This window comes from Purpureocillium lilacinum, assembly GCF_023168085.1.
Source record: "Purpureocillium lilacinum CBS 284.36 DNA, scaffold_4, whole genome shotgun sequence".
Lineage (NCBI taxonomy): Eukaryota > Fungi > Ascomycota > Sordariomycetes > Hypocreales > Ophiocordycipitaceae > Purpureocillium > Purpureocillium lilacinum.
In genome coordinates, this window is record NW_027072114.1 from 4,248,299 (window position 1) to 4,272,482 (window position 24,184).

Consider the following 24,184-nt stretch of genomic DNA (forward strand, 5'->3'; position numbering starts at 1 on the left):
GCGCCACGGCAAACGATTGTATATAACGACAGCTGAAGCAGTCTGAAGGGGGGTTCCCTGCCTTATCGCGCGCCTCTTCCCCACTCAACTGTCAACGCACAACCTGGGATAGCTTCAAACAGAGCTTTTTTTGCCTTTTCTTTGCCTTTTTTCTGGCCCGCGGAAGGTTTCCGGGGACACCGCCACAAAGCAACTACCAGCATCCACGTGCAGTCATCAGTTGTTTGCCCCTGGCAAAGAGCGCCCAATCATGCGCATCCTCCTTCTCTGTACCGCACACAATTCACTGTCGCAGAGGCTGTCCTTGGTCTTGTCCAAGAAGCACTCTGTCACGGTCGAGTATGCTTTATCCGAGGCCACCATGATGGAAGCGGCTCGGCTGGCCCAGCCGCACCTCATTGTTTGCCCCTTCCTCACCACACGGGTCCCTCGAGAGGTGTACAACGCCTACCTCACCCTCATTGTACATCCTGGCCCTCCCGGCGATGCTGGACCCAGCGCTCTGGATTGGCTTCTGATGGGCGACGACGGTACGGAGCCCGACAGTACCCGCTTGCTAGAACCCAGTCGGCAGAGACTCAGCGCCAAGGGCCGCAGCCACTGGGGGGTCACTGTCCTCCAAGCCATCGGAGAGCTCGACGCCGGCCAGGTCTGGGCGTATGACCAGTTCCCTGTCGATATCGACGAGCCCGGACTCACCAAGTCAACCTTGTATCGTGGGGCCGTCACTCGAGCTGCCATAACGGCTGTTCTCGCCGCCATAGATAGGATCGAAGAAGAAGCACCTTCCCGTCTGGAGGAACCCTTTGGCTCGCCACTGACTCCACCAGAGTCGCCTTGTAATGATGAGCAATCGTCTGATCCACACGGAGCCATCGTCAAGATCCACCCCGGCCTCGTGGCCCGTGGGGAATATGCCTTCTTCTCTGCCGGCTCTGGAGAGCCCTTTTGCGGTGGACAGACGCACTGTCGTCCACTGCTCAAAGCGGCGCATCGCGACTTTGACCCCAACACGCATCCAGCAGTGGAGATTTCGCGTAGGATCCGGAGCGCAGACTCGCAGCCCGGCTGTCTCAGCGCGCTCTTTGGTCCCAAACTGTACCTGTATGGTGGACTCGTCGAACCGGCCGTGGCGTCAGATGTCTCGCCGGGAAGCATCATCGGCATCCGTGATGAGGCCGTATGCGTTGCGACTGCGGACCACAAGGGCGTCTGGATCACCCATATTCGGCGTGTCAAGGCAAAGACGGATCCAGAACTCTGGCCAAAAGTCCCAGCCGCGGCTGGCCTCGCCGAGCTTGGCATCATTGAGAACCCGAGGTCATCGTCACAGGTTGTGCCTGGCACCGCCGCACGGTCGCCCGCGAACATTGATGAGTGGACAAAGGACAGCCACACCGCTTTCCAAGAGATATGGGTGGAGTTTGCCGTTGATGAAAACAGGCACGTGGCGTACGTTCACTTTGCGCTGTATAACGGCGCCATGAGCACCTCGCAATGCCGGCGACTCAGCGAATGCCTGAGAGCCTTGCTCCGCGTGGCCGACAACCTGCCTCTGACTGCTGTTGTGCTCATGGGTGGTAGGTCCTACTTCAGCAATGGCATTCACCTAAACGTCATCGACGCGGCGCAGGATCCGGCATTGGAGTCGTGGTACAATATCAATGCCATCAACGACGTCGTTCAGTTGATATTGGGCGACTTTCCCTCCCGCGGCGTCACCATGGTCGCGGCTCTGCGCGGCAATTGCGCTGCCGGGGGTGTCGCTCTAGCCGCCGCGTGCGACGTCGTCCTGGCTGGCGAGCACGTCGTCTTGAACCCTGCGTACCGCGCGTTGGGTCTCCATGGATCCGAGTTCCACAGCCTGAGCTATCCGGGCCGCTGCGGCGCAGAGAGCGCCGCAACACTCTTGCGATCGATGACTCCTCTGAGTGCGGACGATGCTCTGCGCGTAGGCCTCGTCGACGCCGTCGTCCCGGGCTATGGCGACATGCTTGACTCGGCGATTCGGCAGCGGGTGGACGCCATGCTCGCGCCGAACTCGTGGCCGTTCCGCAACATGTCCCTCGGGCGGTGGAAGCGCAATGCCGACTTGTCTGCGGGCGCGCTGGCCCGAGCACGCGCCACAGAGCTCGCGCAAATGTCCATGGACTTTTGGAGCGCGCGTTCACAGCGCTACCATGAACGTCGCCGCGCGTTTGTGCGCAAGGCAAAGCCCCCGGCGACGCCCCTCCGCTTCGCTACGCATCGCAGGGGCCAGTCGAGGCTGGACCAAGAGGAGCATGATTGCTTCGACTCGGTGGAGTGGTTCGCGGAGAAATCGAGAGCGGAGGCAAAAAGACGGCTCTGTGGGCAAATTTCGCAACTTCTCGATGAATTTTCGCAAACAAAGTCTAGCGACAGCCCACGTCCTCTCCTCGTGGCGGCGTCGGAAGCACCACCGCTGTCTGTGCGCGTGCCTGGCCGCGACGAGAGCGTCGATCGCACAGCTTCTTCTGGCCTTCTTTTCCCTTGTTATTATACCCTATAGCCTCTCATTCAGACACAATAATTGGCCGTATTCATTGCTCCATGGTCCCTGGCTTCTAGTAGAAGACAAATTGTCATTGCATCAAATGGCAGACCACATGCCTCCTTATTACTGCGATCCGTCGCCAGAAAAACGAGAGCCGTGACCACGGACATGGCTAGTGCAACGTGAGATACAAGCTTTCAGCCATTGATGATGTGGCATGTGCGAAGTAGCGGTGCGTGGACGGGACATGGCCCCTGCGTCCAGTATGTCCCTATTCGGCCAGGAGGCGTTGCACCTCCCTGCTGATGACCTTTTGGCCCTCCTCTGGCCCAAACTCCCCGCCAGCCAGATGGCCCCATACGCTCTCAATGATGACAAGCCGCCCACGTGCCAGGTGCTTCACTTCTTCCTCGCTGTCCTCGGGCGGAAAGTACAAGTCCGTTCGAGACGGCATCAGGAGGACCTTGGCTTTGATGCGTGCCAGCGCTTGTTCCAGGTTTTCCCCAGCCGGGCCCTGGCCTACGGCCGCGATGTCGCCTCCGACCCAGGTGGTCAGCATGCACAGCAAGTCATGCGCGTCCAGCATCCCCATTTCGTCATCCCAATTCGTGCGCAAGTAGTCCTCGACCGAGGCGCAGCCGAGTCTCTCCCAGCTGCGCTGTCGGAACCACGCGGAGCTCAGTGCCCAGGTCGAGTACGCCCGCGCGAACGCTACGGTGCCTTTGCGTGCCGGCTGACTGTACTTGCCGTCGTGCCAGTCGATGCTGTTGAGCAGTGCTGTCTTGGGTCCCTCGAGGAAGGACTTGTTGTGCCAGCTGGTGCGGGCCGAGCTGGCGAGGACGGCGATGCGCTTCACAAAGTCAGGATACAGCGTGGCCATATAGTATGCCTGCTGGCCTCCCATGGAAAATCCAATGTATGCCTCGAGCTGCGCCACTCCAAGGGCTTGGCAAAGTGCATACTGTAGACGGATGTTGTCCTCATATGTGACCTTGGGAAAGCGAGGGCCGCGCAAGGAAGCTGGCGCGTTGGACGGAGAGGAGGAGTCGCTGCCTCCGAGGAGGCCGCAGACAATGACAAAGTAGTTCGCGAGGGGCGCATCAGAGCCTTCATACAAGAAGTTGAGGGTAAAGTCGACGCGACCACTGAAGCATGTTGGTATGAAGACAGCCGGGTTGCTCGGCGAGCCAAAGGTCTTGTACGCCAAAGTGAGGTCTTCGTTTTCGCATGGAGCTTTGGCGTCCACGTTTGGGACCGGGTCTATTGTGAAATACTTCATCGCGACGAGATCTGATTAATGAACTTTCTGCCCGACGGGATCGACGCAATACTTATCACGCGTCGCTGCATGGTCTACATGTATGCGGTGTGCTGAATGACGCTTCCTGCCGAGGGAAAGAAACTTGATATTATTTTTCCCGTTCGAGCCTGGACTGGCTTCCTCTGGACCGACCTACTACAAGTTGAGGTTGAGCATTAATAATGGAACGAGGGGTTCAATTAGTAATGGAGCAGCGACAGAGCCAAGAGATCGCAAGCCGTGTTGACTATCGTCTACCATGTCGGCCAAGTATGGGAGCCGGTGGGATACAATTTGTCATGATCATGGCAGAATCAGGAGAGGAGGATGTCATGTTGAAGTGTGAGGATTCTGCGTGGCAGACCACGGCAATATCACAACCGCATACACCAGCCCGCTCCGGTAGCAGCTTTCAGCTGACTGGAGAGGCAGGCGTCGAGAGTTGGCTTCCAGCATTTGTCAACAAAACAGAAGCTAAGCTTTGGGCCGCTTGAGGATTTTCCCTGGTCGCTCGGAAGGGATTCGCAGTCACATGGGGATAGAGAATGGCCTTTGGGAATCTGGATCACCACGCATGGCAGGCCCTGCGCATGGGCCACCCTACACCACAACAGTGAGCCTCTCAAGCTGGACGCGACACTTCAGAGCTTCATAGCACCGGATTCACTGCCTTTTTATGCTCTACTCAACCAAGGGGAGCGAACGAGAACATGGTACATTATTGAAGAAGCGCACTTTCCAGGCAACAAAAAGCACAGACAGCCTTCCACCCGGCGAATTACCCCAACGACACCCCTCTACGTTTGGTCGTTCTTCTCTTGGGAACCATCGTCAAAACATCATCCTTCAACAACGCGACCAAAGTATAAAGACGCATACACATTGGTATTCTTTACTAGAGTGTCAAGGAAGAGCTTCGAGGTGTCTGCAGGGTTCTTGAGATGCCGGCGTCTTCATCGCAACATTTGGTGTTGTGTGTGCAACTGGCGCGTTTCCAATTTTTCTTCGCGGTCATCCAGCGACATGGAGTCGCTGACAACGGCGCCGCTACATGTAAGAGCAATCGCCAGTTCATGCCGTTGGCCACGCCTTCAGCTTCTGCCATGCACTCAGCACCCGTCTCCCCCATGGGAACAGTCCTTGCAAAAGAACGGCAGAGCATCGCCACATGGCGCCTCCTCCAGCTTGTCCCCGGACCCGTCCCTGTTCAGGCACGTGCAGGAGCCGCCAGTGCGGCGCCGAATCCAGAACCTCTCACTCGACTGAGCCTCGAGGACATCGTACACGGCGTCGGTGGGCGTCGCCGGGACAGGATAGATGGTGTGTCCAATTTGTCCGCAGTATGCCTGCGCGTCTTGCCAAATGAGAGGGGTGGGTATGACAACCACTGTGGACGTCTGGGCCAACGCTGTCGGCCAAAGCAGGATCGCGTAGAGGCCGTACGAAGGTAGCCAGGGCATCTTGTTGGCTTCAATGGTGCTCTTTCGCGCCTGCGGCAGGGGTTTTGCCAGTGCAGTGCATATGCAGGCTTCAGAGCGAGAACATCTCTCACGCGCGCTGGCGCTTACTGGGATGCCGGGTTTAAATAAGATTGCATGGCAATGCATCGTATTCCGCTGCCAGTACGATGCGGAGAAGGTTGCATCCCGCGGCTCGACACAAATCCGACCATTCGCTCACCGAGGCCAGGGCTGACGGGCCTCAGCTGGCTCCATGCCCTTTCAGCCAGCCCATATCGCGGCTCCGGTCCTGCAGTTGAGGTCACTGGGCACAGTCGGGCCGCTTAGCCATGAAAAGACTGCAGTTGACCATGAGTTTGGAAGCCAAGGTTTCCCCTTACTTTCCGCTGCCGCGGGCTTTTGACTGCGGTGTTGTGGACGCGCTCGCGACAAACGCCTGGTGGGTGCGACGGCGCTCGCTGTAGCTCTGACCCCTGTTTGAGCGACTCTGTCTCGATAGATGACTTGAATCACCGCTTGCATAACTCCCTGTGGAACCGTATCTCTGATTGGACTGATTGTGGCTTGATGCGTGGCTTGGGCCGACGGCCGTGCTACCTGCCGACATGGAGGAATAACTCGGGTTGCGACCCTGACCGCTGCTTGCACCGCGTTCCTCGCTCTTCAGCTTCTTCCATGTTTTCTTCTCCTTTGACGTCGTGTACGTATCATAGAACCCATACGTACTGGGATCGTCGTGCTTGTCGCGCAACTTCTTGGCCGTCTTGGACTTTTGCTCAGACGTCATGGCGCCGTCAAAGAGAAGCAGGGCAGCCGCATCCATGGCGCTGAACGTCCTGCTCTTCTTGTTCTTTTTGCCCGTCCTATCAGACATCCTGTATAGTCGAAGATGCCAAACTGCTGCGTAGTAATCTCTGGGTATGCTCTTGGCGGTCTTTCTACAGGTTGTGATTACGGATCTAGGTTTCTTGGAACTATATGGACAAAGGGAAAATCCTGCGCTCTCTGAGATTTCCGAGTTAATATAGCTGCGGCCCTGTGGACGCTGCATCACATCATTGTTTAGCCACTGGTGACGGCGGTACGTCACTACAGTGGAAGCTCGTGGTGATGCAAGTCTACCAGTATGACTGATGATGCTCGCCCTGTGGACATCGACTTGGTCGGCGCAAGTGATCTCGGCAGCCGCGGGGCGGCAGCACGGCGACCGCGCCATTGAGATGCTGCGTAGTTCCTACGCCAATCTCTAATGACAGCTTCCTCCAGGTGCTGATGTTTACAAGCTCAAACACCAAACATCAATGCCACGCCGGAATCACTGTCAAGACCAAAAGGATTCCTTCAAGACGTTTATGCATTATTAATACTCGTGAGACTTTCTATGGAGGTATCGAAGCAAGGCATTTCACGAGAAGGTGACGGCAGTTTTGAACGTCTCTGTCCTAAAATGGACAAAAGAAGACAAGGTATGTCCTCCCTTCGCCTTGCTCAATTGACTGGAAGTAGGCTAGCATTTGCTCCCTCATCGGTCGCATCCTTATCATGCGAAGTCTACAAGCGGCCCCCAATTCACGGACGGGGCCTAGTTGAGCACAGTACATTGAACCAAATAGTCGCACGATAGTAGCGCCGTCGCTGACTACTGAAACGTCAGCATTTCTGGCGCATATACTGCTGGATTGCTTGTCTACTAGATCGACTGTTGGCATGACTGCCGGATTGACTGCTTGATTGACTTCATTCGTTTCGTGGGTACTCTCGTCAGAGGGGCAATCAATGAAGCATGCAGTCAATCTAGCATAGCGGACCAACGGGAGGGCAACGTGACACGCACGCTTGGAATCTCATCTCGTGTCGTCCCATGGCCTCAAGGCACCAAGTGCTGCGTTTTGACAGCCTGGTAGACTCACTGGCAGCTGTGTGATGTTGCACATCGCGCACGCTGAAGCCACGCTTGTTGGTCGTGCTCGTCGCTGCATGGTCGACCAGGCGCACACCCCATGACGTTAGCCCCCCAAAAAGACCACCTACCCATCACTATCGGCTCCCCGCCCTCAGGCATGAGGAAGTCGGTTGCGGGGAGCCTAGCAGTTGGCAATGTGTGGTTGCATTGCAACAATTCCATGTCTTCCCCTCGCCACCGTGAGCGACGACTTGTCTTAAAGAGGCCTCATTGAGCGACGATACCTAACTACGGCGCCCCATGTCTACAGACTTCGTTGCGTGCTGTGTGGAATCACAACCCTGTCTCAGCACCGGCCCCTCGCTGCGCCGCGCCTTACAGAGACGGTGCGTGAGCCCCAACACCCTGGAGTGCACCACGGGTCGGGATCACGGCTATTAATCATCAAAAGGCTATCCAAACACGAGCCCGGGTTCCTGCATATCTTGCATCTACCCGATGCTTATGCGCCATTTGTTATCGAGGTTCGGGGAACTCACGTAAGATCAGGCGTCAGACGCCGGCTTTGTTTGCTGCACCAGACGACGTGTGTCGGGCTGATATGGGCTTCGTCCGAGCCCTGGATCGCCACCACGCCTGCCGGTCGTCAGAATGGGGCGGCACAGAGGGCAACTTGACGGTAGTATTGTCGACTCCGCATCCATGTCAAGGACTCACCCCGTTTATTCACTTGCCGGAGCACGAGGGCTTGAAAGGGGCCGTCCCCGTGCAGACACAGATCCTTTGCATTATAAGCCTGGCATCCCGGCCACCATTCGCGCGCTGAGCGAGTCAGTACTCAGTGGACCAGCATCACATCGCAACGCGCGACCCCCGTAACAATGGTTGTTCTCAGGCCGGAATCCGAGTTTGGGCATGCCCCGCCCCCGCAGACGCCCTACAGCATCGTCACCAACCTCCCGGGATGGGACGTCGCGCGCACCATCCGCGATGGCGACATGTCGGCGTTGTCGCGCATCGTCCACATCTACCCGCGCTTCTCGCCGACGCACTATGCAGCCGAGGTACCGTCACTACCGTCACTTCGTGTGGTGCTCCGTCGCGTGTTCCCTCGCTAACCCGTCGGCAATGGGCCGCTCTGTATTAGCTGGGCAAGGCCATCGCCGACAAGCTCGGCATGGAGGGCTCCGTCGCCCTGCCGTATCTCAACCCGGAAATGGGCCCGTATACGCGCCGCCACATCACGCTGGAGCAGCGCAAGGAGCACGTCATGAAGGCCGACGACATTCACTTCAAGTGCGTCGACGTCGGGGGCCACCGGCTCTTTGTTGTGCTCTACGACCCCAAGCACATGCTGGGCGCCATGGCGACGTGGAGCAACCCAGGCATCGGTCTGTCCATTCGAGCGGGAGAGCAGCTCCTCAAGGATGTCGCCACGATCAAGGAGGTCGAGATGCCGGCTGCGATAGACGCCGCGATCGCCGACATGCCGGCGCCAACGTGGACGCCCGAGGGTCCCTCGCACCAGGGCCTCCGCGAGCGCATCGTCGAGCTACTGCATCGGGCTCCGCTGGACCCGACCAAGGTAACGTGCGCGCCCAAGGATGTGTATCTGTATCCTACAGGCATGGCAGCCGTCTTTCACACGAGCAACGCCCTTGTGCGCTTCCGCCCGGGGACCATTGTCGTTCTCGGCGTCGTCTTCCACAACACGTACCACCATCTGATTGAGGAGTCACCGCACGGCTGGAAGCATTTCGGCCGCGTCGATGAGGAAGGCATCAACGCGTTCGAGTCGTGGTTGGATGAAGAAACCAAGAGCAGCAGAGACGTCAGCCACGTGCTCGTCGAGGTGCCTGGGAACCCCACGCTCGACACTGTCGATGTGGCGCGCCTCAAGAAACTGGTTCGTCTAGGCCTAGCGAGTGCCGAGAGATGTTTGGAGCTGACCACGCTGGACAGTCGGAGAAGCATGGCTTCGTCCTTATTCTCGACGATACCGTCGCCGGCTTCGGCAACGTCGACATCCTTGCCGAGTCGGACATTCTCTTGACCTCCCTCACCAAGTCGTTTAGCGGTCTCTCCAACGTCATGGGCGGCTCCATCGTTCTCAACCCGCTGTCGCGACACTATGCGGCCATATCCCCGGTGTTCTCGTCGACGCACCACAACGAGCTCTTCATTGCCGATGCGGACGTGCTGCTGGCCAACTCGCAAAACTTTTTCGCCCGCACGCGCCGCCTGAACCGCAATGCCTATGCCATGGCGACGTTCCTCGACAGCACCATCGGTAAGGCCGATTCTCCCGTAGTTAGCGTCCAATATCCGGGACTCCTGCCTAGCAAGGCGCTATACGACAAGTACAAGAGACACAGCACCAAGGAGCTGCCCGAGCTGGGATACGGCTGTCTCATGACGGTCAACTTTGAAAGCGTGGCCACGGCGAGGGCCTTTTACGACCGGCTTGGGTTCTACCCGAGCCCGCATCTGGGCGGCCACGTCACCCTCGCGCTGTGCTACAACATGTTCATGTTCTCCAAGCACCCCGAAGAGAGGGCATACATGCGTACGTGCGGTGTCAAGGAGGAGAGCGTGAGAATCTCGGCTGGATTGGAAGACGTGGAGGACCTCATTGATACTCTGATGGATGCCCTGGATGCTGCAACGGCGTTCAAGAAGAATGGCGACAAGAAGCTCGAGTCCTGAGATTCGGCGCCCAGAAGGGTGGCGCGATAGATTCTGCACGGGATAGAGAGGTCCAATGCGAAGCCCATATCGGAACGTCGGTGAATACTGGCATCGGTACCCGACGCCAACGACGCCTGATCCGGGGCGCGAGACGCAAACTAGTGCGGTAGAGTCGCGTTCACTCTGGCCTGCGTGTTGGTGTTGAAGCAAGTGTATATTGGCATGAGAACAGGGCTCAGCATTACGAGCTGTCTATGATGCTATTCGCGGTCGCTTCAATACAACACCGACCGACGCCATCCCCATGACCGGGACATCGAGTTTGGTCTCGGACTAATACCGTTCTATGAGCCATTGTCTCCGTGCTTCACTGTCCATCGTCCCGAGAAACTCCGTCTCAATCTCCTTGACCGCTAGGTACCTGTCCACCAGCTCCTCGCCGAGCAGGCCGCGCAGCGTAGTATCCTTCCGAAGCGCAGCGAAAGCCTCTGTGAGGCTGGCAGGAAACTTTTCAGTCACCCCAAACTGCTCCCTCTCCTCGTCGGAGAGCGTGTGAGGTTCCTCCGTGCAGTCACTCCATCTCAGGGGCGTTTGGCTCCGCACTCCATCCAGCCCAGCCAGGAGGATCGCTGACATGGCCAGGTACGGGTTAGCCAGTCCATCGACGCACTTGAGTTCCCAGTGGCTCCCGTCAATCTTGCGCAGCGGCGCCTCTCGGTTCTGTGTGCCCCACGTAATCCAGGTGCCGCCCGCCCACCACCCGTCCCGCACTCGCTCGTAGCTCGCAGGGTTGCTATAGGTAAACGCGGCTATCGCTTTGAGGTGATGCAATATACCGGCGTAAAAGGGTTCGTAGACGTCCTTGCTCTCGCCGCCAGGTGACGAGATGGACATGTGAACGTGGCCCCCCGTTCCGCAGTCGTCGGCAAAGGGCTTGGGGTGCAGAGTGGCTTTGTATCCCCGCGCTGTCGCGCAGCAGGAGATGACATCGCGCGCAAAGAGAAGAGTGTCGACGGCCTCGAGGGGTGTCGACTTGGGCAGGATAATCTCGTATTGCCCACTGGCGCTTTCGGCATGCACCATCTCCACGAACACGCCAGCCGCCTCCAACTGCTCAATCGCGGTCTCAATGACTGTCGCGACAACCTCATGATCCATTGCGCGGGCAATGCACCACTGATGGCCGACTCCTCTGAGCGGCTCATATCCGGAGTCGGCGACTCCCAGAATAACAACCTCGACCTCGAAGCCAATCTCAAACGTCAGCCCCTCCAGTGCCGCCATTCGAGCCGCTCGCTGCAACGCTGACCTTGGACATAGCGGAACGACGGAGCCGTCCTGTTCTCTGAAGTCGGCCATGACCGTAGCGTGTCCAACCCTCGGCCCGACGCGGAGGCTGCCAAGGTCGGGATGCAGGCGCCACTCCCCCACGGCGCTGGCCCCTGACGCCCGCGCACCAGTTTGCGTCATTCCCAAGCAGGCTTTCGTAATGCCAAACGAAAGGCCTTCCTTGCCTTGTAGCAGGGATTGTACGCGGCGCATGGGCACGGCACGCATCCGCGGGGTTGCCGTCATGTCGTTCCAACAGACGCGCAAGAATTGAACCGAGTCGTCCAGTTGCAGAATCGCTGACGGAGGAGTCGTTCCCCGTACAACCAAGTCAGGAGACGCCTGCGGGTGCATTTCCAGCTTTAGGTTGTAAAGTCTGTTGGCGTTGTGGAACAGGAGATCCTCGACGACACGTATGGCTTGCGCCCAGCTCAGATCGCCTTTGTGAACATAGTCGCACAGCACCGTCTCAAAGACCTCCCGCATCTGTGTCACGGCGAGAAAGTACGTTTCGGGAAACCAGTGGCCGTCGGTACTCCACAGAATCTTGGACGCGGGGCAGAGTTCTAGAATGTGTCGCACGACATTCTCCTGCCCGTCCCTGCTGAGGAACGGAAAGACTTCGCCAATGTCGGCGTGGACGTTGGCGTACATGGCCGCCAGGTAGCCCGTCTCGCGGGCAAAGGGGTAGCCCGAATGCAGCAAGACGATCGGGACCGTGGGATATTCCTCGATGAAGGCTTGGAGGTGCGAGGGCGACGAGGTTGTCAACGTAATGTCGTTGTCTCCAAGGCCGGTGTGAAACTGGATTGGCTTGTTGCCGTGGCTGGTCTTCACGAGGCCGGCAACAAAGTGCACGAGATGTTCGTTGAGGCCAGGATGGTCGACACGCGCGAATGCCTCTGCGCCGGGCGCTCGGCGTTGCTCGAAAATCCCCTCAAACGCGGAGATTGCCTGCTCAGCATTTGGCGTCCGTGGAATGGCCAGGCCTGTACGGTAGCAAATGACCGACTTGAAGCCGACAACCTCGGGATCCGAAATGGCGTGCAGGATGGACTGCTCAAACGTTCGTCCAAACTCCCGGTACGCCTCTTTGGCGGAGTTGCACGTCGTGCAGGCCGCCTCAATCAGAGGGGCCGCAACATGCTCAATCCGAACAATCCTTTTGGCGGCGCTCGAGGTGAACTTGTCGAAATGCGAGTACGGCTCCGCTTCGCCCGTGCCGTCGAGCCCATCGTCCACCAAGACGCACTGAATGCCGAAAAGACAGGTCGCAATCCACGCATCGTAATCGCTCTGGCGCCGTTGCTCGATGGCGGCTGCGACCGCTTCCCACGTCCGGTCGCATCCGAGTATCTCCGAGAGCTGCTTCACGGCACGGTAGTGCGCAAGGCCGTCTTTGCTGGTGTGGAGAGCATCGCCGTGGGCCTCGGTCGCGATGGACAGCAGCGGGTGTCGCCCCAGCGCGTCGCGTTTCAGCAGCGGGTGCGCATGATTGTCGATGATGGGCGTGGACCGAATGGCTCGGACAAGGGCTTCCCGCCCTTGGCCGGCGGCGATGGCTGCCATCAGCGTTCTCGACTTGGCACTCGGAAAAGGTGCCTGAGGGCTCACCGTGTGATGATGGGAGGCGGGGCACGTAACATTCATATGTGGCGGGAAGGGTTGTAGGTTACTTTGTCTCAGACGGCCTTGATTCCATGTGAAGCCTGATCCCAAGTCCGAGTCGTTCTGTCTGCTTCAGCGGGCGTAAGCGCCCCACAGACACTGGCTGACGGGGTGTTTCCGGCTGACTAGAGCCTCTACTCTGGCGGGCGTTTGGGGGTCGCCACCTCTCCCTATTCTTAGGACCTACAGCAGGAGGGGGGCGCTAGATGCCACTGGTGGTGAGGCTGTATCGCAGGTGTTAACTATAGGTCAAACTGTCAGATTGCGGCGTACGCAGCCCCGTCACCTCTCGGGTCGCTCGCTCCTGACCAAATCGGAATCCCCTCTACTGGATCCTGACTGTATCGGATGATTTGCCCGCGCCCGAACATGGACCTGTCCCAGCCTCTGAGAATCTCCACTTGGTGGCCAAGCTGCCTGAGCCCAGCGATGGTTTCCTCGGACATGCCCTCTTCCACACTGACGGTCCAGTCCTCAACACCCTCCTCCATCATACGAGAGGCAATACAAACCCTGGGTGCGTCAAGCGCTTCCTGGAGGCCAAGTTTGCCGACAACGAGCCCCAAAAGGACCTGGACGTGGCCTTGTGGCTGCATAAATCCGCCCATGACGCCAAAGGCCGAGTGCAAGGACCCGTCGCTCAAATTTGTTGTCATGCCGGGTGTGATGGTATGGTAAGGCCTTTTCCGTGGTTCGAGTTTGTTTGGATGGAATGAGTCGAGGGAAAAATTGCATCCTCTGTTTTGCAAGGTAAAGCCACAGCCTTTGGGAACGATGCCGCTTCCGAAGCCGTCGTAGTTGGAGTTGATGAACGATGCTGCGTTGCCGTCCGAATCCGACACGGCAAAGTACACCGTATCGCTGCTCTGCAGTGCCGGAGAGGAGAAGGGGGTTCCGTGGTCCTTGTGGCGGATGGCTTTCGTGGGATCAAACAGCGTAGCCCGTTGTGCGAGATACTCTGGTGACAGCAGCTCCTGGACTGGAATCTTGGCCGTCGCCGGGTCTGTAATGTACCAGCTTCCATCCGCAAAGGCCAATCGCAGCGCCTCAATGATGGCGTGCAGGTATGGTGCCGAGTTGAAGTCTTGGGGCTGGAATACCGGTACCTTGCCCTGCTTTTCCATTTCCTGGATAATACCCAGAGCGAGCAAGGCGACGAGCCCTTGACCGTTTGGAGGCTGCTCCCACAACTCTACTCCATCGTCCCCGAGGCCTTGGCCGTAGAACTGGACGGATATGGGCTCTGCCATCTCACTTCCCATCTCCATATGGTGTTGCAGGTCCTCTTCGGTGAGCACGCCGCCCAGGTCCTTTGTCACGTTGATGATTTCGCGAGCGATCCTGCCAGAGTAGAATCCGGCTTTACCTTGCTCACCCAGAACACGAAATGTCTGCGCCAGGGTTGGGTTCCTCATGAGCTCCCCTGGATGAGGCGCCCTGCATCCGCCTTTTGCTGCCGGGTCCCGTTTCAGCATTTCTCCGAAATTCGGTGAAGCCGCCTTTAGGAGCTTTTCCGATGCGCGCCACTATTTCTCGTCAGTGCCTCGTTGTCACGGATGTCGGTCGGTGCGGCAAGACTTGCGTTGTGACTGGCCACTTCTGACACGGGGAAGCCCTTTTCGCCAAGTTGAATGGCAGGCTCGAGGATCTGTGATAGCAGCAGCTTTCCACTCCCAAACCGCTCTACGGTGTCGACCCAGCCGGCCGCTGCGCCGGGAACGGTCACGGAATGAACGCTCGTCAACGGAATCTTATCACCCTCTGATCGGTCTTCAAGACCCAGAGCAGCTCGTACGGAGCTGAGGGAGCACTGCTTGCCCGAGCGTCCGGAGCCGTTCAACGCGTGGACTTTTTTGGCCTTGGCGTCCCAGTACAGAATGAACATGTCACCGCCGATACCCGTTGAGCAGGGCTCAGTCATGTTCATTCCAGCGGCTAATCCAAGTCAACGTAAGCCTTCTGCTACTTTGTAGGCGGCAATTTGTGGGAGTTGTCACGTACCAACGGCAACCGCCGCGTCCTGTGGGCATTCTGTTAGTGTTCACAAGTCCGAAGGGATTGACATTTCTTAGCGGAGGGCTCACCGCAGCATTTCCACCCGACCTAAGAATCTCAATGCCGCATTTTGCTGCAAGAGGCTGCGTGCACGCTACAATGCCTTCCGTGCTATAGACTACACTTCGTCGCGATCCGAATTTGGAAAAATTGCTCGATGGTGGCTCGCCGTGCTGGTGGTGTTTGCCATTCATGGTGACTTATGACAAGGTCGAAGCTTTCGACAAAAGTATGTTGTACTGTTGCTTGATGAACATGGAAGGGCCGATGATGAGCCTCCCGTTTTTTACACCCCGCCTGTGACGCAGCAGTGATAGCTCGAGCATGTACCCGGCTTTCGTCCGATTGTCTCTCGGCGTTGCATGTCAATGGCAAGAACGCCGAATGCCGAGGGCGCAACAGTTCGTGCGATGCAATCAATACGAAAAGTGGAGAACAACAGAGAGGATATACATCCTCCACGAGTGTCACGAAAACGGACGGGAGACGGACTGCCGCTGGTGAAGGGCTTGCCACTATTCTCACGCAGGCCAGGGTGCGATTGTGGGTTGCCAAGCGGGCTAGCGTCTGGGATGCGACGTAACGCTTTCAATAGCAATTTGCGGACTCGGCATCCGGCTGGGTATGCCGGGCCTCAAGTGAAGCTTGTTGACCAGGTCTTCACTTGGAGCGGTCCGTCTCTTGCAAGTTGCGCGACCGTGTCATGCCACTGAGTCGTAGCGATGCCCTTTCTCGGCGTCGCTTTCAACATGACCGTCGTGGTAGGTGTATCAAGGCAACATGAACCGAAAGATTCGAGGCTCTCCCGATGCCGCGCATACGATCATGCATGCGCTGTGCGCCAAAGTTGCCGGACACCTGGAGTTCACTCGGCGCCGGCCATCGGGTTCCGCGGGGCAAAGTGGAGAACTGCCCAGGCCGAAAAAAGCGGGCCTACGGCAACACGTTCCGCACCGGGTGGTGTGGAGGGCCTCCTGAACGCTGCGATGATAAGCCCTAGAGAAAACAGGCTGTACTTGGTCGAAGCAAATAACCTTGCAATCGCCTCGTCTCGTGGAAGCGATAGCCCGACGGGCAATGCCAGCCAAGTCGTCAAACGCGCAACCACTACCAATCCGGGCAGCAATTTCCCCGCCCTCGCCATGATCCCAATCCCCAGATAACGCCTCCGTACATCGGTCTTCTCTGGACTAGTTCGGATGCCGATAATCTTTTGCGGGGGATCTGCGGGGAAGGCTGGAGGACAGAGTGATGAAACCGTGTGGCAGCCACATCGATGCGTCAAGCCCACAGCGACTTATACTGTTTATAAAGGCGCCCATGCCAATGGTCTGCGCAGCTCTCAGACGCGTCATAACGCCTTTAGCATGCTACTTTCAATCTGACCTCTATCTACTTCTTTTTGTTGCAAGTGACGTGAATTGCTCAGCACCATGCCCCGGCGCAGCGACGGTGACAACATCTCCGGCGCCATCGAGCTCGAGGATGGAGGCCCCACGAAGCGCATCTCCACCAGAGATGTGGATGCCGCCTTGAAGTTCCTTGATAATGAAGGAACCCGGACGGTCATGACCGAGAGCGATGAGAAACGACTTGTCCGGAAAATCGATTGGCGCATCATGCCGCTGTTGACATGCTGCTACTTTCTCCAATATCTTGACAAGACGCTGCGTGAGTGAACTCCGTGCCACCTGCCGGGTAGCGCCCATCTTGGGCCGGGTGCTAGAGACTGATGATCGGCCGGGTCACCCCAGTAAACTACGCCAATGTCATGGGCATGAAAGAGGACACTGGCATCACAGGCAACCAGTTTTCCCTCATGGCCACAATCTTCTACATCAGCTTCATCGTGTGTGAGTTCCCGACCGGGTACCTCATGCAGCGCCTGCCTCTTTCTCGGTACCTCGGTGCCAACATTATGCTCTGGGGCATTGTGGTGGCTGCGAATGCCGGTACGTGCTGCAAGTCCCGTCACTGTCTTTCCTTGGTCGTGCATTAAACCTCTATATGAATCCGCAGGAGCCCGCAACTATGCCGCGTTGGTTGCACTTCGAGTGCTGCTAGGCTGCTTCGTCGCCGTTGTCGCACCTGCGCTCATCCTAGTCACGGGCATGTGGTACAAGCGCTCGGAGCAACCCCTTCGCATGGGCATCTGGTACCTCTCCACTGGCATTGGACAAATCGTCGGCGCCCTGGCATCGTATGGATTCCAGTTTTACGGCGGCCAAACGTTCAAGTCCTGGCAAATCATGTTCCTTCTCTTTGGTCTAATTACCATTGCTATTGGTCTTGTCACTGTGTGGATCTTGCCGGCAAACCCCATGACGGCCACGTTCCTTTCGCACGAGGAAAAGGTGTGGGCCATTGAACGGCTCCGTGAAAACAAGACTGGCATCGAAAACAAGCACTTCAAGCTGTACCAGGTACTCGAGTGTCTGCGGGATCCGCAGGCCATACTTCTCTGCCTCATCAACATTCTTTCCAACATCCCCAATGGCGCGGTGTCCAGCTATCAAGCGGCCATCATCGAGGGGTTTGGCTTCTCCTCCAAGGAAACCGCTCTTCTTTCCATTGGGTCTGGTGCCGTGGCCATTGTGTCGACACTGGGCGTTGCCTGGTTTGGCGGTCGATTCAACGCCAGTGGCGTGGGCATCATCTTTTTGTTGGCTGGTGGCGGCATTCTTGGCGGTGGGCTCATCGCCTTCTCGCCGAAAGACAGCCAAGGCGTGCAGCTTGCTGGCAACTTCTTGACCAACTTTATTGGATCTGCCATGACCCTTCTCTACTCGTATTCGTCGTCCAACTTTGCCGGCAACACGAAAAAGGTTACCATGAACGCCATGCTTCTCGTCGCCTTTGGTAAGGACACAAAGGGCTGTTTACTTCGCGAGGAGAAGCTAATAGACAAGTAGGCATCGGAAACATTATTGGTCCCTTGACGTTTCAGGACCACGACGCTCCGAGATATATCCCTGCCAAGATTACCATTCTGGCAACAAGTTGTGCTGGGTGTCTCGTGACCCTGGCATTGATGGGCTACTACTGGTATGAGAACAGGCGACGAGAGAGGCTCTCCGCGACAACGGAGCACCAGGAGAACAGCGAGTTTTACGATTTGACCGACAAAGAGAATATTGAGTTCAGGGTAAGCTGGGAATCTTGCCCCCAGGGACAGGCAAGAGTGTTTGCTAACAGGCATCAGTATCGCTACTAACTCATGTTGAGGGTTCAACGCCAGGTCTCGGAATGGGTTGCTCTCGCACGCCACGACGAGCCACTTGCCAAATTGTGACCTAAGTTACTAGCTAGCTACCAGAGACAGACATCTACGCCTTGTTCATCATAAGTTTCCACGCTGCGTCGCGCACGACTGCTTGAAGCCACAGCGGCAATGCCCTTGTAATGGACAGAGGCCCCAGGCTTTCCGGCACAAAGCTTTGCCCTCCCACACATTCCACGACATGTTCCACCACCCTCGTTGCCACCCTTTCTGGGTCCATGGCGCCCTCCGAAATCTTTGGTCCCCACTTGGCGATGATGGGGGTTCGCGTCCATCCAGGACATACCACGCTGTTCAAGATGCCTTCCACTTTGTGGATGTGCTTGAGTTCACCGATGAGGCACTCGTGAAAGGCCAGGATTGCGCTCTTCGTCGCAGCATAGTCGCCTTGCAACGGCATGGCCCCAAATGCCGCCAATGAAGCCACTGCGACAATGTGGCCCTTGTTGGCGGCGATCATGGCCGGCAGGAACTCTTGGCATGTTGTCCAGTGCGCAATGGCGTTGACTTGAAACGTCTGCTCGAGATTCGCGCGTGACAGTTCGATGATGGACTTGCGATGACTGATTCCGGCGTTATTGACGAGCACAGATGGTTCCCCAAGGGTATCGTGTATCTGCTGCGCGACGTCCCGAACACTGCGCTGGGACGTGATGTCGCAGTAAAAGTAGTGGATGTTCGGGTTCTCGTCAAACTCGGGAGGCGACGCCTGTATGTCAAGAACCGCAACCTGGATGCCCCTTGCTGACAACAACCCGGCGATAGACTTGCCTATTCCACCGCACCCGCCTGTAAGGACGACGATTTCGTTTGGAAAGTTCCATCGAGACGAGTCGGACCGCGACTCGTTCGTATTGGCGCGATGGTCCAGTACGCGACTTGCTGTTCGAACGCTTCCCAGAAAAAGGATGCCGAAGAGTATCGACCTCAGGTGGGCGATATGAATGGGAGCGCCCGTCTGTACCACGTTGCAAACGGTGTCTCGAAGAGGCGAAGGGACTGTGATGGCCGCCAAGAGTCCTCCAGAAATGAGGGGCTGACCGAGAGCGCTGAGGATGTACGACACGGGCGTGTAGGCCACCTTGGAGATTGGATGGCCCATGATGGCCGCCTTGGTGGCTGGCGATGACCGTAGGACTGTGAAGTCGAGTCGCTCACCCGGAATCGAAGAAGCTCTCGGACGGAGATGTGGTGAGTCTGGGTTCAGAAGAGGACGCCTTTGGCTCTTGCGATTGATTTGCCCCTGAGGAATGCAGTTATAAGGGGCACTGGCTTTAGGCCTTCTCCCGTCCATAAGTATCCGCAAATACCAGTTGGTAATGGAATCAGTAGTCGGGCCATGTTGCCATGGCGGTGGTAACAAAAGTCTCCGAGGCTTGAGTATCATGTCAGCATCCAGTCGCCATGTGGGGAAAGACAGCCTCCATGTCATCCCAAAGAGGCATTTGCCGAGACGACTGCGAACTTGAAGTCAGCTCTCACGACATGGGAGAGTCCCAAGGATGTAAATGGCGTTGGCCAAGTGCAGCGTTCACGGATTGCCAGGAACGGTGCACGCCCCTTATTCGATCGTTGTCTTCATGTTGTTAATTATGAAAAGGCTCATCCCGAACCTTGTCTCTTCTTGTACCATGTTTTTCTCCTTTCATTCGTCCTGCGCCAGCAGAAACCGTGGTGTTAATAGACTTCAGTGTGCTTGTGCCGCAAAGTTGAAGCCACCAGAGGCTTTCCGCGCGGTCATTTGCTGAGCGCAGTAGGGGGCCCCATGCAAGCTGGCCCTCGCGCGGAGTTAGGGGTTTGGGGTGCTGCCCATGGCGCGCGGTGTTTGGCACCGGATCTGGCTCTTCTCCCGCCCCGCGTCAGCCAACACAGGTCGCCTCAGTCGGCCCGCCCGCCTCTGCAACCGGAACTGGTTCATGTTCCCTCATCTCGTCGTGGTCTGGTAGAAGCCCGGCTCTTCGGTACTGAAGCGGCATTGCCGAAGTCTATCTGTTTGAATGCATGGCGAGGGCAACGAGAACATCATCCAGAGTCAGACAAGACACACGCCTGTAGTCGCTGTTCGCGATCAAGTTGAGGCATTGATACCAGCAAGCAGTGGCCTACTGCCCCACGGCACCCGCCATAGGCAGGATGCACAGGGGACAACTTCTTCTACACTCGATGCCTACGTGCTGTTGTACTTGACATGAAATGGTGCAGAGTCACTCGTGTCCCAATCACGGGCGTCGTCGGCATGCCCAAAAATTCGTAGAGCCCGGACGACAAACTTGTACTCTCCCTCGGGCACGTACTCGCCAGAGTCCAGCATGCCGTCCCACGTGAAGAAATTAACGTCCTTGGGCTTCCAAAACTGCGGAAACCCATGCAGTTGCCTCTCCGTGGGCGCAGTATGCGCTGTCGAGTTTGGTTGGCTCGTAGCATGACCTGGCCCTGATGGTACCGCCGCGACGTAGGCCTGGATCTGCGAGATACCGGCGTCGGGTGTAATTGCGAAGCCGAAGTCGTAGCCCGACGGCTTGCGAAAGAGGTCACCGCTTCGCGAAAAGGTGGCGACGAGTCCTGACGACTGCCCGCGGTTGACGCCTCCTTCCCAGAGGTCAACGCTGTCTGCGGACAGCACGCGACGCTTACGGATGGATCCGGCGATGCCCTGGTAAGGCAGGAAAAGAGACGAGCCATCAGAGCCGTTAATCGATATATAGCCAGACCAGACGGGAAGACGACTGGCATCGAGTCCTTTGGGGTCAGATGCCATCACGCGGACGGTAACAGACTTTCCCGCCGGAACAGTCACGGTGGTATGATTCAAGAATAGCCTGGCAAAGCTCGGCACCGTCTCCGGCCCCCTTTTCGGAAAGCCGTCCAGTTGGCCGTCAGAGTGGAAGGCGTAGGCCGTGAGCGCAGGAAAATGAGCCAACGTATACACCACCTCGATCGTGGCACCATTCTGGATCACAAAGTCAATCCCTCGCACGTCGCTTTCGGTGTCATTAAAGTTCAAGCTCGACGGCGTCAGGATTGTCGTGCAGTACGCGGCATCATAGGCCCGTAGCAGGCCGCCTCCTTGTTGCGCAACCGGTGCAAGATAGGGCATGAAGCCATTTGCCGTCCGCAAGGGCTGGGGCTGCGAGTTGGAAACCAGCAGGCTCTGAACGACGGCTGGGTCCAGGGAGCCCCGCGCCTCGCCTAGGAGAGCGACGGCACCTGCGACAAACGCAGCTGCCAGAGCACTTCCTGAACGGAGACTGTACCCAGTTGGTGTCGCGGTGAGGATCGACTCGCCTACCGCGAGGAGTTGCGGCTTCAGGCCCAGGTCCCAACTCGGGCCCCATGATGTCTTGTCGCTGATGGCCGCTTCCACTGGCTGCGTAAAATATACCCAGCGCGTCGGCTTGCCTGGATCTGGCAATGTCACATCCACGCGCGATCCCGTCTTGATGGCGTTGATGATGTCTTCTGCGGTACAGGACTTGACCATGCCAATGGTAGGCAGCGTGTCATCTTCCTCGCTCAGGTCAAGGCGGGTGGGAAGCGGCGCCTCTGACCCCGGGTACAGAAGAACCGCTTCGGCGCCCTTGCTCGCGACATGGCGCACCTTGACCAAGACGTCACACCCACCCGTGGGGACAAGGACAATCTTGTTTCTCAGGTCTGGAGTCGTCTCCGGAAGCGGCTCACATGCATCTCCGGCGAGGGCGTCGTGACGAACGGTGGAATACACCTTTTTCGGCGTGCTTCTGAATTCTCTGTTGTACATGTACCGGGTCGGGAAGTAGTCAAAGGCCACTTCGTGCGGCGACAGGTCATCCGGGCGACTGACAACGTACCGCGCTTCGCCAGCCTCTGCCACGGAGGCCTGGACGCTATTGCCCATGGTGCCGACGGAAATGGCGCCCGCCGCGGCAGACGGATCCGACTGCGAAAACATGCCCTGCTGGCCACCATCGCCGGCACCGACGATGACGACGACGCCACGGGCCGCAAGGTCGGCCACAGCAGCCGCAAAGGGACTTTGGGGCCAACCGCCCTGGGAAGCATGGTTCGAAACGACGATGATGTCGGCTCCGTCGCCATATGCGCGGTAGATACCATCCAGCACATCGTCCAGGTAGAGCGTGTGGCGTCTATTTCTGGATGGGGCGTACAGTCGAACTTTGGCACCGGGTGCCACGCCTGAGTACCCCAAGGGATGCGTATCAGCTTGCGCTAAGACGATGTCGCTCAAGTTTGCGGCAGGGCCATGGTCATTCGCATCCCTTGGCGCCGGGACGGTTCCATTGTGAACATTGCCAAAGTGAGCGACACAGCCCGCTCCTACGCATCCACCTAGAGCGGTGTGCGCCCAAGCCACCTGATGCGAGTCGTCAGCAAGCCGCCGAACATTCACCGTTGTGACGGTGTCTTACGCTGCTGTCAACAATGGCAATGGTGAAGCCTTTCCCCGTGAGGCCCCTGGCGTGGAGCTTGTCCACCTGGCTGGCAATGTGGGATGTCAGAGTCACATTGGCGGATCTTTCGTCGCCCAAGGAGACGACTGGCAGCTGCCGCTTTGTGAGCTCTTTCGCGTTGTCTGCACCGGTGGAGGCGCGACGCAGCCAGTCCGTGGACGATCTCTCCTCCTTGATCGGCCAAGTGCCGGTGACGCTCGGCATCTTGGTAACCTGCTCGACCGCGTCTTGGCTGGGGAGGTCCGCAGACACTGCCTTGAATGCAGAGTAGTCGAGCCGTCTACGCACCCGCCCTCCTAGCGCCTCCATGACACGGGCAACGCTGTCCACGTCCTGTTCATATGGAGCGTAACTGTCAGCAGATGCAGCTGTGACATGACGCCGGGATGGTGCGAGAGGTAGCCGGGTAGAAAGGAGCACGTACTGCGCGAGAATGGAGCTTGAAGATCAGGGATCCGGGCGGTTTGGGATTGGTGCCCCGCGGGGATGCACGATGGGAGTTGGGCGATGCGATCTTGGGATTTGCCCCTCGTGCTCGTAGAACTTCCGGGGCATCCCCGTTATCTTCATGCATACGCGCCGTTGGTGATTTGGCCTTGGAATTCGTGCCCCGCGACGTCATGACATGGGAGTTGGGTGACGCGATTTTGGGATTGGTACCCCGTGATGCCAGGATACCCGGAGCATCGTCCTCTACTAGCTGCGACCTGGGCGATTCAGCTTTGGGGTTCGTTCCTCGAGAGAACATCAAATGGGAATCGGGCCACGAGGCCTCGTCTTCGAGCCCTTGCACCTGGGGCAACTTGGACTCGGGATCGGTACCTCGAGATGACACGAGCCGGGGCTTGGGCGATGCCATCTTCGGATTGGTACCCCGTGCTTCCAGATGTATTGACGGATCGTCATCGTCAAGAAGCTGTACGCTAGGTGATTCGATTGTGGGATTGGTGCCCCGCGAGGACATGGCGTGGGATTTGGGCGATCCAGATTTCGGATTGGTACCTCGTGATGAAAGATACTCTCCTGGAGACTCGGTTTCCAGCCATTTCGCGTTAGGGGACTCAGCCTTGGGGTTGGTGCCTCCTCGAGGCGAGACAGATCGGGAGTTGAGCGATGTGATTTTGGGATTGGTGCCTCTCGGCGACAACAAATGAGACTTGGGTGCACCAACTTTTGGGTTCGTCCCTCGAGGAGACACGAGGTGAGAGTGGGAGTTGGGCGTATCGGCCTTGGGATTTGTTCCTCGGGCCGACATGGATTGTGTGTTGGGTGAAGTAGCCTTGGGGTTCGTCCCCCGACGAGCCACGACTGGGGACTCGAAGATGTGTACGGCAGTCTTGGGATTGGTACCTCGGGGGTAAACACTATGGGCCTTAGGTGAGGCATTCTTGGGATTGGTGCCGCGCAGCGCCACACGCAATATCCGTGGAGTCCAATGCGGAAGCGGTGTCCACAGCGACGCGTACCCGGCCGGTGGCGGGGGAGCATGAATCGGTTCAACCTTGGGGCCGCCGCTTCCCTCAGGCGATGCAAGT

The 24,184-nt window shown here is 57.7% G+C and overlaps 9 protein-coding genes across 9 annotated transcripts; 3 read left to right on the forward strand and 6 right to left on the reverse strand.

Annotated features, from left to right (window-relative positions):
* Positions 1-250: 250 nt before the first annotated feature.
* On the forward strand, positions 251-2,530 carry PLICBS_006452 (uncharacterized protein; the record flags this gene model as incomplete). The annotated part of the gene is made up of 1 exon (XM_018327470.1): positions 251-2,530. The coding sequence occupies one exon, from the start codon at positions 251-253 to the stop codon at positions 2,528-2,530; it is 2,280 nt and encodes a 759-aa protein (XP_018173898.1).
* A 256-nt stretch (positions 2,531-2,786) lies between these two features.
* Positions 2,787-3,794, reverse strand: PLICBS_006453 (uncharacterized protein; the record flags this gene model as incomplete). Its single annotated transcript, XM_018327469.2, has 1 exon — positions 2,787-3,794. The coding sequence occupies one exon, from the start codon at positions 3,792-3,794 to the stop codon at positions 2,787-2,789; it is 1,008 nt and encodes a 335-aa protein (XP_018173897.2).
* A 1,857-nt stretch (positions 3,795-5,651) lies between these two features.
* PLICBS_006454 (uncharacterized protein) lies at positions 5,652-6,149 on the reverse strand (the record flags this gene model as incomplete). The annotated part of the gene is made up of 1 exon (XM_018327467.1): positions 5,652-6,149. One exon carries the CDS (start codon positions 6,147-6,149, stop codon positions 5,652-5,654), a length of 498 nt encoding a protein of 165 aa, XP_018173895.1.
* Positions 6,150-8,059: 1,910 nt separating this feature from the next.
* On the forward strand, positions 8,060-9,884 carry PLICBS_006455 (uncharacterized protein; the record flags this gene model as incomplete). The annotated part of the gene is made up of 3 exons (XM_018327466.1): positions 8,060-8,242; positions 8,326-9,084; positions 9,141-9,884. 3 exons carry the CDS (start codon positions 8,060-8,062, stop codon positions 9,882-9,884), a joined length of 1,686 nt encoding a protein of 561 aa, XP_018173894.1.
* Positions 9,885-10,199: 315 nt separating this feature from the next.
* Positions 10,200-12,845, reverse strand: PLICBS_006456 (uncharacterized protein; the record flags this gene model as incomplete). Its single annotated transcript, XM_018327465.2, has 1 exon — positions 10,200-12,845. One exon carries the CDS (start codon positions 12,843-12,845, stop codon positions 10,200-10,202), a length of 2,646 nt encoding a protein of 881 aa, XP_018173893.2.
* A 275-nt stretch (positions 12,846-13,120) lies between these two features.
* Positions 13,121-14,790, reverse strand: PLICBS_006457 (uncharacterized protein; the record flags this gene model as incomplete). Its single annotated transcript, XM_018327464.2, has 2 exons — positions 13,121-14,286; positions 14,418-14,790. 2 exons carry the CDS (start codon positions 14,788-14,790, stop codon positions 13,121-13,123), a joined length of 1,539 nt encoding a protein of 512 aa, XP_018173892.2.
* A 1,561-nt stretch (positions 14,791-16,351) lies between these two features.
* On the forward strand, positions 16,352-18,132 carry PLICBS_006458 (uncharacterized protein; the record flags this gene model as incomplete). The annotated part of the gene is made up of 5 exons (XM_018327462.1): positions 16,352-16,589; positions 16,673-16,870; positions 16,938-17,777; positions 17,831-18,063; positions 18,121-18,132. The coding sequence occupies 5 exons, from the start codon at positions 16,352-16,354 to the stop codon at positions 18,130-18,132; spliced, it is 1,521 nt and encodes a 506-aa protein (XP_018173890.1).
* A 112-nt stretch (positions 18,133-18,244) lies between these two features.
* On the reverse strand, positions 18,245-19,300 carry PLICBS_006459 (uncharacterized protein; the record flags this gene model as incomplete). Its single annotated transcript, XM_018327461.2, has 1 exon — positions 18,245-19,300. The coding sequence occupies one exon, from the start codon at positions 19,298-19,300 to the stop codon at positions 18,245-18,247; it is 1,056 nt and encodes a 351-aa protein (XP_018173889.2).
* Positions 19,301-20,365: 1,065 nt separating this feature from the next.
* On the reverse strand, positions 20,366-23,613 carry PLICBS_006460 (uncharacterized protein; the record flags this gene model as incomplete). Its single annotated transcript, XM_018327460.1, has 3 exons — positions 20,366-22,552; positions 22,608-22,982; positions 23,074-23,613. The coding sequence occupies 3 exons, from the start codon at positions 23,611-23,613 to the stop codon at positions 20,366-20,368; spliced, it is 3,102 nt and encodes a 1,033-aa protein (XP_018173888.1).
* Between the last annotated feature and the right edge of the window lie 571 nt (positions 23,614-24,184).